Source organism: Muscardinus avellanarius, assembly GCF_963383645.1.
Source record: "Muscardinus avellanarius genome assembly, chromosome: 6".
In the NCBI taxonomy this organism is placed as follows: Eukaryota; Metazoa; Chordata; class Mammalia; order Rodentia; family Gliridae; genus Muscardinus; species Muscardinus avellanarius.
The window spans coordinates 15,182,025-15,196,669 of record NC_137791.1 but is presented as its reverse complement, the minus strand read 5'-3'; the positions used below and the strand labels follow the sequence as shown (position 1 = coordinate 15,196,669).

Genomic DNA, 14,645 nt, shown 5'->3' with positions numbered 1-14,645 from the left:
TAGATCAGAAAAAAGCATTGCTGAAAGTTTTTTAAGCTAAGTGCTGATCCAGAGCACTCAAAACTTGTCTCGATGCTCCCTAGTTCGTGAACTTGTGGCATGCTAATTAATCACCATACCCCTTGCCCTCCTGGATCCCTCTGCTAGCTGCAAGTTCCCCCTGTCTGCTCCCTGTCACCTCTATCAAATATTTGCAACTATGCCATTTGGCCTAACCTTTATGTACACTCACATTCCAACCCAGAAATAAATAAGGGCCTAGATCACACCTGACTTAGAGTGAAATAAATATCACTGCTAGTTTTCTACTCACTTTGTGCCCTTGCTGACTAAAAAAGGTTTACAGCCACTTCATCTGCAAGGGGATGAAGGAATGCGCCATTAGGGTTAAGGACATCAATTAAAGTTAAGGCTCCATTGAATAAAGGTTAGACAGCAACCCACCAGTTTTCCATTACTTCTTTCATATAGCAGGAGGATGGCTGCTAGTTCTGGGGAAAGGCACACCAATCTGTTTTTAGCCCTCGTCTGGGGCAGGAGAGCTAGACAGGATTTGCAGTCTGCTCATATTTCCCTAGTCTCAGCAGAGAATGGAGGGCTAGAGGCACTTGCAGTGTGGCCACATTCCTGTGCTTTCCTTGTCTTACCACTAATCATCCTGTCTTCATCATGGAGCAGCCTGACACCAGTTGTGTAATTCTAGTGAGTGAAGAGGGGAGCAGGCCCCAACCACACCACCCTGAGAAAACATAACTTCCCCTTGGAACTAGAGTAATGAGTACTAATTATCAGAATTAGAAGGTATGTTTGTTGGTTAGAGTCCTAAAGGACCAGGCATATTTTCCAAAGTTGTAATGGAAAGTGGCTCATTTCAAAGAGGACTTAAATATTCAAGGTTCCCCTTCTAGAATCTTGTCTGTCCATCTTTCATGTCCTACTTTCAAGGTAATTACTATTTTTGTCAGATTTGCCATCACTGTGACCAAAATGTCTGCATGAACAACATAGGTTAATTTGGGCTCATGGTTTCAGAGGTATAGTCCATAGTCAGCCTACTCCATGGCAGATGGCATAGAGGCACAGCCTGTGGCAAGGAAGACATAAGGCAGCTCATTTCATGGCAGCCAGAAAAAAGAGTGACCAGGGAGAGATATAGTCCTTGATATAGTCCTCAAGGCCACCTTAATGCCTTCCCAGAGATCTCCATCCTCTATCCATACCACACCCACCTAAGTTGCCGCCCAGTAAATACATGCAAATTGTTACTCCTTCAGTAGATTTATCCATTGATGAAATCAGAGCCTGGATTCAGTGACTTCTGAAACCTGTTGCATTGGAGACATGTTTTCAATACATGAGCCTTTTGTGGGACATTCCAAACCCACATTATAACTACCTTATACTTCAGTTTCTTAGTAATTGAATTATCTTTTCCTCTTGTAACCCCTGTTCTGCTTTATATCCCAGCCACACGAATGGATTTTTAGCCTTGATCTTGACCTTCACCTATATCAATGCAGTCTACTTAGATTCTTTGACCCAAGTAGATGGACCCTTTCACCAAAGTGGCATGTGAGCATCCCTGCTCACATGCCACTCTGGATCGCAGACTTAAAAGCCAATCCTTTTTGTAGAGTCCTTTTTTTAGTCCGAGTTCTGCTATTAGACTCCTTTCAAGTCTCAGATAAATAAAACCTAGTCTTATGCCTATAAAATAATATACAACTCTCTGGTCTCCTCCTTCAACTTTCCTGTGTCTATGTGATGGTACTGGGTACCCGAATTCCATGGGAACTCAGTAGAATATCTAGTTTTGGGAGTGAAAATAAATTAATTTTTAGTTCATTTCTGCCCTTTTTTATTTTATTTATTTATTTATTTATTATTTTTTATTTTTTGCGGCACTGGGTATGGAACCCAGAGGCATTCTACTTCTGAGCTATTCCCCTGGCCCTACTTTTTATTTTTTTATTTTGAAACAGGGTCTCACTGAGTTGAAAGGGCCTCACTAGCTGAGACAGGGCTCGAGCCATTATCCTCCTATCTCAGCCTTCCAAATACTGGGATTATAAGTGTCCACCACCATGCCTTTCTTTCATTTCTGTCCATTATACCGTTGAATGTCATTCTATATCTCTCACTTGAAGTCTCCTCAACTCTCTGAAAATAAAGTCAGTAATATTAACCTTATTTGGTGGATTTTGAAAGTTACAGTAGTTGGTATCTTTCTCTGATTTGGAGTCAACCCCTCTTCCTCCTTTCCTTGCTTTCTCTTCCCTTATCTGTCTTCCTCTTCCTTTCTTCAAACAAAAGTTATTGAGAACAAGGCCCTGTGCTCTTTAGTAAGAACAGAACTCTCAAATAGCATATGGTCTAATATTAGAGACAGACACAAATCAATGACTCTGTAGGGGCTATAAATGAAGAAATGGCTAGCAAGGCTCACAGGTCTCTCTACATCTACTCTTCAAAGACGAGAATAAAATGAGCCTGCTAAGGTTCTGCTGTTAAGAATACTTTCAAGAAAACATGAGATTATTCACAAAGTGCATGTTATTATCACATGAGAGGCTGCTTATTTCTCACTGCCAGAAAATATCCTGCCAGATCCTGTGTCCTCCAAATATCAGTGACTACACGTTTGCCTCCTACCATGCAACTTGTTCTGTGTGGTTGATCACCTTGATCAAGGAACATGCGTACTATGTTCTCCAGGCCAATAGCAATCTCTCTCCTGGCTACAAAGGTTATTTTTTCTTTGAGGGGAATGGCTGTGATATCTATAAGGAAGAATAGCATATGGTTGTGAATCTCAAATTATCTTTTAACACCTTTATGTTCAAGCTCTTCAGAGATGTAATTAAGGGCAGTGGATCCATCCCTGATATTCCTTTATATAAAAAAGGTAGCATGAATTGTTGCTTTTGATCTTTGATCAAAATATGAAGTTCCTTTCACCATGGGCAACAGTAAGAAAGTTAAACATTTATCTCTCATACAAAGCTAACCTGAAAACTTAAAAAAGAATCTGTCCCCCTCAACCATATTTTTTCCTCTATAGCAAAGTTTGTTCCTAGGATTAGCCAGGAAATTGTTTTCATTTTCATTTCAATCTTCTTAAAGATGCAGTTAGTGATGACACAAGCATGTTTAAATAAATGTCATTAGGTTTGTTCCTGTGATTGGAATGTAAACTCTTCACCAAAGCCCAGTATTAGTGAGGCCCTATAAGTTCAGTTTCCTTCCCAGCATTTCCTCCTGCCTAGGCGAGCATCCTGAACCTTCTTGGTTCATGGTTTGGGGATGCCATCACCTCATTTTATCAGACAATAGGAATAGGATGTGATTAGATCTTGGAAGGAAGAAGGAAGTGCTTTTAATTCTTTGGAGGAAAAGTCTGCCTTTAGGAAAATGATTGTTGTGATTCTTTTTGATTAATAGCACACTTCCCACCCAAGATTACAGGGTGAAGGGAAGAAGCTTGACTCATTTAAGAAAGCCAGCAAGGCTGGATATGACTGCGTTGAATTGTAGTAATTTCCCCCAAGCATTCGCATAGAAATCACAGGACAGCATTTGGCACCTACTGTATCATGGTGAGGATGGCAGAGTGAGAATTATCATTTCAAACTGAAGATGAGACGACACTGGTTCCCCAGGGCCTCATGGTAGAATGTAACATAAAGACCTCAAAATTATCTTTTCTAACTTCGGCTGTGCTGCTTTCCTACAAAATCCTTCTCCTTCCTCAGGTGAACCATGTGCCTCTGTGCACACCTACATTTGTTTTAATGCAGTTGAGTCATTCAACTCGAGTCATTAGTCTTTATGAGACAACCACCAGATCATCTAAATTCAACTATATTTCTCTCTTACAAGATATATTCCCCCCAAAATTCAGTTTTAATAAACTTAAAAAATTAACTTAAGTTAAAATTTTACATTTGGGGGAAATAGCAAACATCTAAGGAGGTGCTGTAATTGGGTATTATCTTTATACAAAGCGATACCCTAGGTGCCCCAAATAATCCTACAACAGAGAAGGAGTTCAGTGAATGATTGCTCTGTGGAAATACAGGGAAAGTACCATGAATTTATTTGGTTCTAGAAAGAGAGATGCATGAGAAATTAATGTCTTTAGCTAAATCATGTGAGAAGAGGAGCATGAAATGAAGCCAGGGATGACAGGCTTCTATCAAGATAATTATATTCACAAGCTTTTATTTAAAAATTTATGTGATTTTAAGAATAAAAAATTTAGTTTAATGCATTACTCTAAAAATTGTTACTAATCAGAACTGGAAAGATCACTGACAAAGAAACCTCTTAGTTCCATGAGCTGCTTTCTAGGCCATAAATCATCCAAAATGACATAAAGGTAAATACCTCACAAGAGCAACCTAGAGGGGGAAAGATTTATTTGGCTCTCAGTTTCTGAAGTTCAGTCTATTTTTGTTGTTGTTGTTGTTGTTGTTTTGTTTTTTGTGGGTCTGGGGATGGAACCCAGGGGCATTTGACCTCCGAGCTACACCCCCTGCCCTATTTTTTATTCTTTATTTTGAAACCGGGTTTCACTGAGTTGCAGAGGGCCGCACTAAGTACCTGAGGCTATCCGCGAACCGCGATCCTCCGGTCTCAGCCTCCCAAATGCTGGGATTACAAGCATGAGCCACCACGCCCGGCTTGAAGTTCAGTCTATTGTTGGCTGGCTCCAAGCAGAAACACAGTAGTAGGGTGTAGCAGAGGAAATTTGTTGTGGCATCTGCAAATCACAGTGATCCAGAGGAAGGAACCAGGGACAGAGATAGCCCCCCAGGATGCATTCCCAGTAACCTACCTACCTCCACCAGCTATACTCTACAGTGTCTACCATTACCATCCAGTAAGTCCATTCTGATTATTAATTAATGGATACACCTATGATGAGATTATTGCGTTTAGTCAATTATTTCGCTTGTGAACATTTTACATGGACAATAATGAGCTTTTTTGGTAAATATTCTATAACCAAACCATAAAAGATTTTAACACTTAGTGTGGTCAGAAGTACCTGGAAACTCATCAAAATTCAATCCAGCGCCTTTCCTCCAGTTCTGATGACTTAATAGACAATAGGGTTCTTCATATGGATTCTTTAGGCCATTCCATTAGAGACAGTCTGAAGACCGCACTTTCTGGATTCCTAAGAAGTCAAATTCAGAGAGAGAAGAAATGTGTATTGATACTTATGTCAGGGACTGTGGGAAGGTGAGGAACTCATGTATAAAGTATGCAGATTTTTTTATTTGAGCATTTAAAACATTCTAGAATTAGATGACAGTGATAGTTACACAAAAATAAGAATGTACTTAAAGCTATCGAACTGTTTAGTAATGGTTAAAATGGCCAATTTATGTTATGCGTAGGGTGACTCAAAAAGATTTCTAATGCAAGTGTCAGTCATTCTTTAAAAATACTGCTATGTTTTAACTTTCCTACTATTGCTAAAGAAAACAAACATTTTCAGCTTAAAATGACATAATTCGAGCCAATTATGAATTAATGTCATATAGTTATTTCTCTATGTAAAGCAAAAATAATAGACTGAACAAAGTAGTGATAATTTAATGGCAATGGAATAAACATAGTAGTGATAATAGTAGTGATAATTTTGCTTTTATTAAGAGAAAATAAATTTCTTGGGGATATCATCATCTGGACAAATGGATGAAATATCTCAATTAGTCGCTCAAATTACATTCTAACTGCTCTTCCCCCTGGTTTTCTAAACTGGACGCATTCAATTTTGCTTCATTTTATGTTTGCAATTAAGACATGTAGTGATACTGATGCTCTTTCCAGGATAGGGTGTGGGCCAACGTGGGGAAGAGCCTGAACTGCATTATTGCTATGGTGGATCGACTGATTGAGAAGGACAGCAGTGGCGATGGCTGCGGAGGAAGCAAGGAAGATGGAGAGAAGGCACCTTCGCTTGAGGACTCCATCACATCGCACCCAAGGGGTAAGGGATCATTTTTTCCCCAATTGACGGAGTAAACAAAATGAAAAAGTCATGATAAAATGAGATAGAAAAAGAGGAGTCAGTAGGGTCTTTGATGAAAACATTGATGACGGCTTTTCCACGCTCTGGCGTAGATGATGGAAGGCTGCTTATCAAATTGCATCTCACTCGAGTTTTCAGACCTGCTTGCAAGGCTTATTTTTTCTCTTTTGCTACATAAAACCCTTCTTGAAAGGGGAGCATGATTTTCTTTTAAAGGGTCTGACACAGTTTAATTACTGTTGTGCTTTTTTTTCCCCAGATTTCATTAGAAAAACACAAAAGCATGGCTCTTAACTCTTAGAAACACTGTATATCAGGACACAGTACCACTCACAAGTCCTGAGCATAATGCAGTATTTCAAGGAATATTTTTGCGTGAATAATTATCACCAATGTATTAAGAAGATTTGATTCTGAAAGCTTTGTGCATTATTTTGAATACATATCCTAACACTAGATTTTCATAGATGTATACATATGTGAGTGCGTGCGTGTGTGTGTGTGTGTGTGTGTGTGTGTGTGTGTGTGTGTTGAGAAGGAGAAAGAGAGAGAAAAAGATAAAGAGAAAGAGAAAGGGATACTGAGACTTTCAAATATATGTCAGGTTAGTAGGTTGGCTAGGAAATGTGATAAAATGTTAACTCTGGTTGTATACTCACAAATGTGTTGTTGCTGTTATTTTGGCTACTACTATGTTGAATACCAGTGTTGAATTTCTTTATGGTAGTAGAAAGTGCTATTAGAGTAGATTTAGTGTTTCTGCTAGTAATCTTGTGTTTATAGAGAATAGATAGTATTTCCCTACTTTCTTCTTCTGAAATCCATTCTTTTTTTACACTTTTATTTGGTACATTGTAATTATATAGCAAACTGGGGTATGGAATGATAGAAACACACCTGTACGCAACTCTAAAAACACTACCAGCTTGGCGAGGTGGCGCACGCTTGTAATCCCAGCATTTGGGAGGCTGAGACAGGAGGATCATGGTTCATGGACAGCCTCAGTTACTTAGTGAGGCCCTTTACAACTCAGTGAGACTCTGTTTAAAAATAAAGAATAACAAATAGGGCTGGGGGTATAGCTCAATGGTCAAATGCCCCTGAGTTCCAACCCCAGTACTGCAAAAAAAAAAAATAAAATAATAACACTACCTTCCAGGCCCCATCCTTCTCCCTCCTTCCTCCTCTTCCTTGTATATGTCCTTGAGGTTGGAGTTAGAGTTGGTAGTCTTTTCTATGTATGTATGTATGTGTATATGTATATGCTATTATTTCAACTTTTATACTCTTTATATTTCAGTCTCTCCTCCTCTCTTCCCTAAAACTCCTCTATCACCCCACTGGGGTCTCTGCTCGTCTATCTGATTTTACCCCCTTTTCTGAATTCCACATAACCATTATTTAGTGTTTTGAGATTGGCTAATCTTGCTTGGTATAGTATTCTTGAGTTCCGTCCATTTTCCTAAAAATGACATGATTTTGCTCTTCTTTATGTTTAATATTCTACTGTGTGTATATACTACAGGTTTGGGCTCCATTTACCTGTTCATGAATATCTATGCAGGCTCCGTAATTAAAATGCTAGAAGTAGGCATAGAACCAACACTCCAACATATAGGTACTGGTAGAAACTTCCTCTATTAGGAAGAGGAAGCTCAGAAAATTAAGATAAGAATCAATAAATGGATGGAATTAAAAAGGTTCTATGCAGCAAAGGAAACCATCAAGAGTCTAGAGAGGGAGGGAGGGAGGGAGGGAGGGAGAGAGAGAGAGAGAGAGCAAGAGAGAGTGAGTTAGCCTATAGAATGGGAGATCTTTACCAGATACCCCTCTGATAAAGGACTTATCCCTTTGATAAAGCTCTTTTTATATCTAGAATATACAACTTTATCAAATTTTGTATATATAAACTTAACACTAATAAAAAGCCCAAAGAAATAATGGGCAATTGAACTGAATAAACACTTTTCAAAAGAGACATACAAATAGCCAATAAATATATATAAAGTTAAATATCATTGGCAATCAGGGAAATGCAAGTCACAACTACACTGAGATTCCATCTAACTCTAGTTGGAATGACAATCATCAGAAACACAATCAATAATAAACGCTGTCAAGGATATGGGGAAATAATAACTAATCACTGTTAGTGGGACTGAAAATTTTTTTAGAAGATTGAGAATGAAATTATCATTTACCCAGTGATATTGGCCCTGCAATCTTTCCAAAGGATTTGAGGTCAGAATATTATAGTGATACATGCATATCCATGTTTAGTAATGTCTCTTCTTTAACTAAATATACTCATAGGAAAGTATAGATATTTATACAGTTAAGTTTATGTTTTTTTCTGATTTTCTATTACTGACATTTTCATCAGGAATTTAATTGAGTTAAATATTCATCCCTTCTCATGTGATTAACAGTACAACCTTTTCAAACTAGTATAATTAAACTATAGCTTTCTAAAGGTATCTTATTGTAGAAGGTCCCTCTTCTTGTATTGCATATTCACATAAGCAAAACTCTTACATTGATGTTTTTTATATCGCACTAACTGATCTCATTGTATGTAGGGATTTTCTTATTTAATAATATCAGTTTTAAGCTGGGCGTGGTGGCCCACGCTTGTAATCCCCACGCTTGGGAGGCTGAGACAGGAGGCTCGTGCAGGCTCAAAGCCAGCCTCAGCTACTTATTGAGGCTCTCAGCAATTTAGGGAGACCCTGTTTCCAAGTAAAATATAAAATAGGTCTGGGAATGTAGTCAGAGGTAGAAGGCCCCTGGGTTCCATCCCCAGTACCACCAAAAAAAATTAGTTTTATTAGCTAATGAATCTAATTCAGTTCTATAACTTCACATAAATCAAAATGAAAGCTTGTCTTAGCTATGTAATAAAGAAATAGTGCAGTTTAATTTTATTTAATTGAACATATATTGACTATCAACTGTGAGCCAGATACCTCTGTGCTCTGTAAAAATGGGGTAAGTAAGCAGAATCTGAAATGGAGTGATTTACATTGTCCACTAACAGATTTTTAAGACATTATTTTTCAGCAGAGATAACAAAAGAGATACCAGATATCACTACATTTATTTGTTTGGCACTTGCTAAACATCTCTTAAAGATAAAAATGTTTCCAAGTATTTGAAAGTACATACTTTTCTATACCTTGCAATTTATCAGAAGATTGGATCTATATGATAAAAATTTCATTTAAAATAAAGATAATTATTTGACAAAATATCTGCAAGGTTAAATGATTCACTTTTATTTGAATTCCTTTTATTTGCAATGTATGGACATAACCTAAAACCAGACAGATGTTGCTACAAGTATAGATTGGTATTATGGACAATTAGAATCAAAATACTATATATTATACTAGAATTGATTTTTAAATTTTTCTTTTATTATCTGAATTTATTTCACTCATTATTAATTCTTCTTTGTACTAAAATGGGAAATATTACTATAAACATGTAAGACAAAATATACTTTTATCTGAATTATTTAATATATTAAATATTGCTAAATAATTTCAAGGTTGAAGCAATTATTAACTAACATCTAACACTTAACATATATAAATAGATGTTTTCATTTTCTTTTCTTTCTTTTTTTTTTTTTTTTTTTTGCAGTGTTGGGAATAGAAGCCAGGGGCATACTACCTCCAAGCCACACCCCACTATGCCCAGCTTAAATAGATGTTTTCCAAATGAAACTATGATCAATTATTAGTTGAGGAGCATCTATACTATATTTAGACTAAATTGATAAGCCTAGATAGTGAAGGAAAACACCATTATCTACTGACTTGGTATTATAGCTTTTCTTACATATTAGGGGAAAAACACTTTCAGTGTCTACCCTTATTTGCCATGTAAAGGAATGCAGAAGAGCAATATATAATTGCCTTTTGAACTAATAAAAAACAAATGAATAAACTAATCATGTATTCAACTGTAATATTCAGTTACTTATAAAGATATTTGAGACATGCATTCCTGTCCCCAATTCATTTGTATTTAGAAAATTTGTTAGCAAAGTGATAACTTAGAGAATTTGTAAAGCCAAATAAATAGGATGATGCATGATTTTTATCTTATTTCAGCCAAATAAAACCATTTTGAATATTTCCTGTTTATATACACACACATGCACACACTCACACATATATTTTAAGCAAGCTAGAATGCACATTATAAATGCAAAAGTATGTTTTTATATTTTACATATCAATATTTTCTCAGAAACATTTCCTGGAAATGAGAGTATAATGATTGTAAACTAATTCATTAAAAGGGAAACTGCAATTTCAGATATTTAATTATTATAATATTCATGTAATTAATACACTAGAATCCTTGAATCTCTAAGTTTTTCAACTCATTTCAAATATGTTCCTTTATATTAGGTTGCTGCCAATGGAATTATTTTGTAAGGAAATGTCCCTCTGTCTCATGTACTCATTTATATTACCTGTTTATGTGCAAGTGGTATCATAAATACTTGGTTTTGGTTTATAATTCACTATTATTGTTTATTCTGAACTCAAATTGTTCTAGATTTAACTTGGGAGCTCTTGATTTCTGTGTACTTTAGATAGGTATGACCTCCGCATTTTCTCCCTCCCTCCCTCTCTCTCTCCCTCTCTCTCTCCCTCCCTCCCTCTCTCTCTCTCTCTCTCTCTCTCTCTCTCTCTCTCGCTCTCTCTCGCTCTCTCTAGCTCTCTCTCTCTCGCTCTCCTCTCTCTCCTCTCTCTCTCTCTCTCCTCCCTTGTTCTTTGAACTATTAAAGTGTTCCAGGCTCATCTTGAATATTCCCTTCCCAGTTCAGCCAATTTCCAGGGTATACTTTTATTGATGCATTACAGTCTCATATCATCATGCCGTTCATAGTAATGGTGATGCACACAGCACTCAGTGGGTTTTCCCAGGCTCCCTCGCCCCTCCTTCCTTTCTCCATATACGATACTGAGATTGACATTGGTATTCTCACATATGTACATAATATAAATGACAGTGTTTTTCTTCATTAATCCCCCAACACACACACACACACACACACACACACACACACACACTCCCCAAGGCCCCCTCCCTCACTCTGCTGGAATTCCTCCTCCATTGTCTAAGTTCCCTCTGTCTCCCTGTTACTCCCTAGTTTATGTGACTGGCTGATCTCACTCAGCATCATGTTCTCCAAATCCATCCATCTTCCTGCAAATGACATAATTTTGTTCTTCTTTATTGCTAAGTAGAATTCCGTTGTGTGTATAACTTACGATGTTGTGATCCATTCATCTGTCGATGGACATGTGATTTAGTTCCATGATTCGTCTACTATGAATCGTGCCGTTATAAAGATGGAACCTTGGCTGCTTTTGTAGGAGAACAGCATGGACTGCGTGTGTAGAAATATTTTGGCGGTTCTTTGAAACAATAGGTACTTTACCTGTCAGCATGCACAAGCACCCATGTCGTTACAGTTATCCAGCCTTAAATGTTTTTTAGACTGATTTCATGCTAGTTTGGGTGAAAAATATCCAACTGAAATGTTTGCTTCTCTGTGAAAATTAACATTGTATAATTTATTATTATATTTTAAAATATTATTCTTGTAATAAATCAATTTCTTTCATAGCCTCATATTTACCCCCTTTTCTGGCTGTCGTAGAAATCCACCTCATTTATTGTTTCTTTACAATTAATTACTGAATTGAGTAATTTGAGCCATTTGATATTTCTTCTAATATATGATATGATGAACACTGTTAGACATTTTTTACAATATCGTTTGTTAGTGATATTTTTCTTCATATCACATCACTTCTGAGTTTTCTTTATAGATGAAATCCTGCAGATATTTTTAATCAATTTCTTGACTATTTATTCTGTTACATAGTTTATAATCTTTTATACTGGAGTATATTTTTAAGCATAGGGTAAAAACTAACTTATGCTAGCTTTATTTTCTTTAACACCCTAATTTATTTTTATAATTTTGTTCTAATTTTTGTATATTTTGCTGTAATATAGATAATATTTTATAGTATGTAGTATGTATATATATATATTGTAGTTAAACAGGTGGTCTTCTGAATTATCACTATGTTTTTCTATTTTCTTTTGTCCAATAACCTGAAGATATTATTCTCCTGAAGTTGCAGATTTTTCTTTTTACAATATGTTAATTTAATAGTAGTATTTTAAAGCTATAGTTTGGGAAACTTTTGCTATTTTATTTGTTTTAGAGTTGTGAATTATTTTGATATATCTTTTGCTCAGTATTATAAATTTCTTTCCAGGGTGAATACAAATAATACTGAGAGAAACAAAAATTTTGTCTACTGTTTCAAATACAAATCATAGAGTAACTGTTCCAAACACCTATGGAGTGTGTGTGTGTGTGTGTGTGTGTGTGTGTGTGTGTGTGTATCTCATGAACACAGATTTTTCTTTTATTTTCAGGCCACATAAACATATTTCTAGGCATCTATTGTGTGTGTAATCACCACACGCCCTCAATTTTTAATAAATAGAGGATTCAAAGATTAAATCAGTGGATATTAAAATCTCAGATTTTGATGTGACCTTACAGATTGTGTAATTAAATCTCCTAAATCATATTAAGCAGCTTCCCTAGAATATCCCTGTTGGTCTTTCACCTAGCCTGGGATGCACATCTCCGCTTAGAGAAAGTCATTTTTATTTTCTAGTGCAGCACATTCCAGACATGGATCAAAATAGATGTCTTTTAATTTTACCCACTGGCCCAGATGTAACCCTTTGCAATAAACAGAATAAATTTACTTTTCTTTTATTATATTAAGACTAATTTTTATATGAAAACAACTATTATGCCCTTTTTGAATTTTCACATATTTGGAAAATTTTCAAAGGAATAGCATCGGGTATATCCAGATAATCACTTTTATCAGAGCCCCTCCTAGTTTGCCAAGTAGAAAACACAGGGAGACCATCTCCCTATTGTACATACCACCAATATTGATGACGTCTAATCTCTCATTAGCTACCTGTACAGCTACATTTTACCAGTGGTTCTATCGACATCTGTAAGCCTTACTAAATTTGACTTTGACTCCATGATTTAAGCACCATTTAAGCACCATTTTATGCTGAGCATTGTGAAATATTAGTGGCACTGGAAGATTAAGATGGCTTATGTGGATTCAACTGAAGAGACGGATGTCTTAACTCATGAGTGTAGTATAAAGCATTTTGAGTACAACCTAATAAACACATATTTCCTTCATCCATCATATCTACTCTCTCACTCAGGCTTATTTTATTCACATTTCCTATCCATTCATAGGCGTAATAGATAAAAATTATGGGAAAACAGAGCTAAATAAGGTCCTTGAAGCACAACAGGGAAGAATTGCCTGCATTCAAATATACTTGTTAATCCCTGCCCTTAGGGATGTGTGTCCAACCAGCTGTACATCCACCCATCAAAGTTACTGCCCTACACGTATTCCTCTATCTTTCATAAATGTATTTCTTTATCTTTCATAAATTCACCCATCAAAGTTACTGCCCTACATGTATTCCTCTATCTTTTTATTCATAAATGCACATTGTATGCCCTGTGAAAGGCCAAATACTCTGTGCCATTGAACCCTTCTTCCTAATCTACCTAGCTCTAAGTCCTGTCTAAAAGGAGATAAAATTCCTGTGACATAGTTTTCATTAATGAGTCTACTGCTGTCTGCGAGTCATTACTGCTTCCTCATTCAAAAGAGACAAAGACCCATGCAGACCACAAACTCTGCACTTAATCACTGCTTAGAATTTGCTTCCAGGCCTGTGCTCCCCCTGTTTTTCCCATTTAGTATTTCCTTAAAAAAAAAAAAAAAAAATTAGCCGGGCGTGGTGGCGCACGCTTGTAATCCCCACGCTTGGGAGGCAGAGACAGGAGGATCGCGCAGGTTCGAAGCCAGCCCCGCGCGCTGGCTTAGGAGACCCTGTTTCCAAATAAAAATGCAAAAATAGGTCTGGGAGTGTAGCCCGGAGGTAGAAGGGCTTCCAGGAACCCCAGTACCACCAAAAAAAAAATTATTGCATCACTGTAGCCGTACATCTTAATGGAGTACAAGATGGTGGAGGCAGACATGCACACATGACCCAATTACCCCTTACCCAGTTCCCACCCCATTCCCTCCCCCCACCTCCTTCTCATGTTTGGCTTAGTGATTGACTTTGATATGTTTGTGAATGTACATCATGCACATTAGGGAATTTTCCTCTTCCCCCTCCCATCCCCCTCAGTTGTAAAGCACATTCCACATTTTTCCCTAGCATCTGAGGATTCACTGTGTTTGCCACATCTTTTACTTTACCTCTGGCCGCTCTCAGTTAACACAATTGTCTGAAGATTACCAATTACCAATCGTCAGTAGTTTTCTAATGTCAAAGATTAGTCATCTGAGAAATCCACTCTAAACTCCAAATAGGGGCAAATTCAAGGCTTAAGCAAAACACTTCTGTTGAATATTTTATCTCTGTATGCCAAGATAAACTGTCAGCCTAACATATAAAATAATTAAAGGAGAGATTAATTAATTAAATTCTT

General features: G+C 36.8%; 1 protein-coding gene across 8 annotated transcripts in view; it reads left to right on the top strand.

Annotated features, from left to right (window-relative positions):
• INPP4B (inositol polyphosphate-4-phosphatase type II B) overlaps positions 1–14,645 on the top strand; it is a gene marked incomplete at both ends in the record, with an annotated part of 387,908 nt that overhangs the window by 275,599 nt on the left and 97,664 nt on the right. For all 8 annotated transcript variants that reach the window (XM_080697036.1, XM_080697033.1, XM_080697032.1 and 5 more), the window contains one exon: positions 5,842–6,001. In XM_080697036.1, the coding sequence (XP_080553162.1) occupies positions 5,842–6,001 (160 nt within the window). The remainder of the gene's footprint in view (positions 1–5,841; positions 6,002–14,645) is intronic.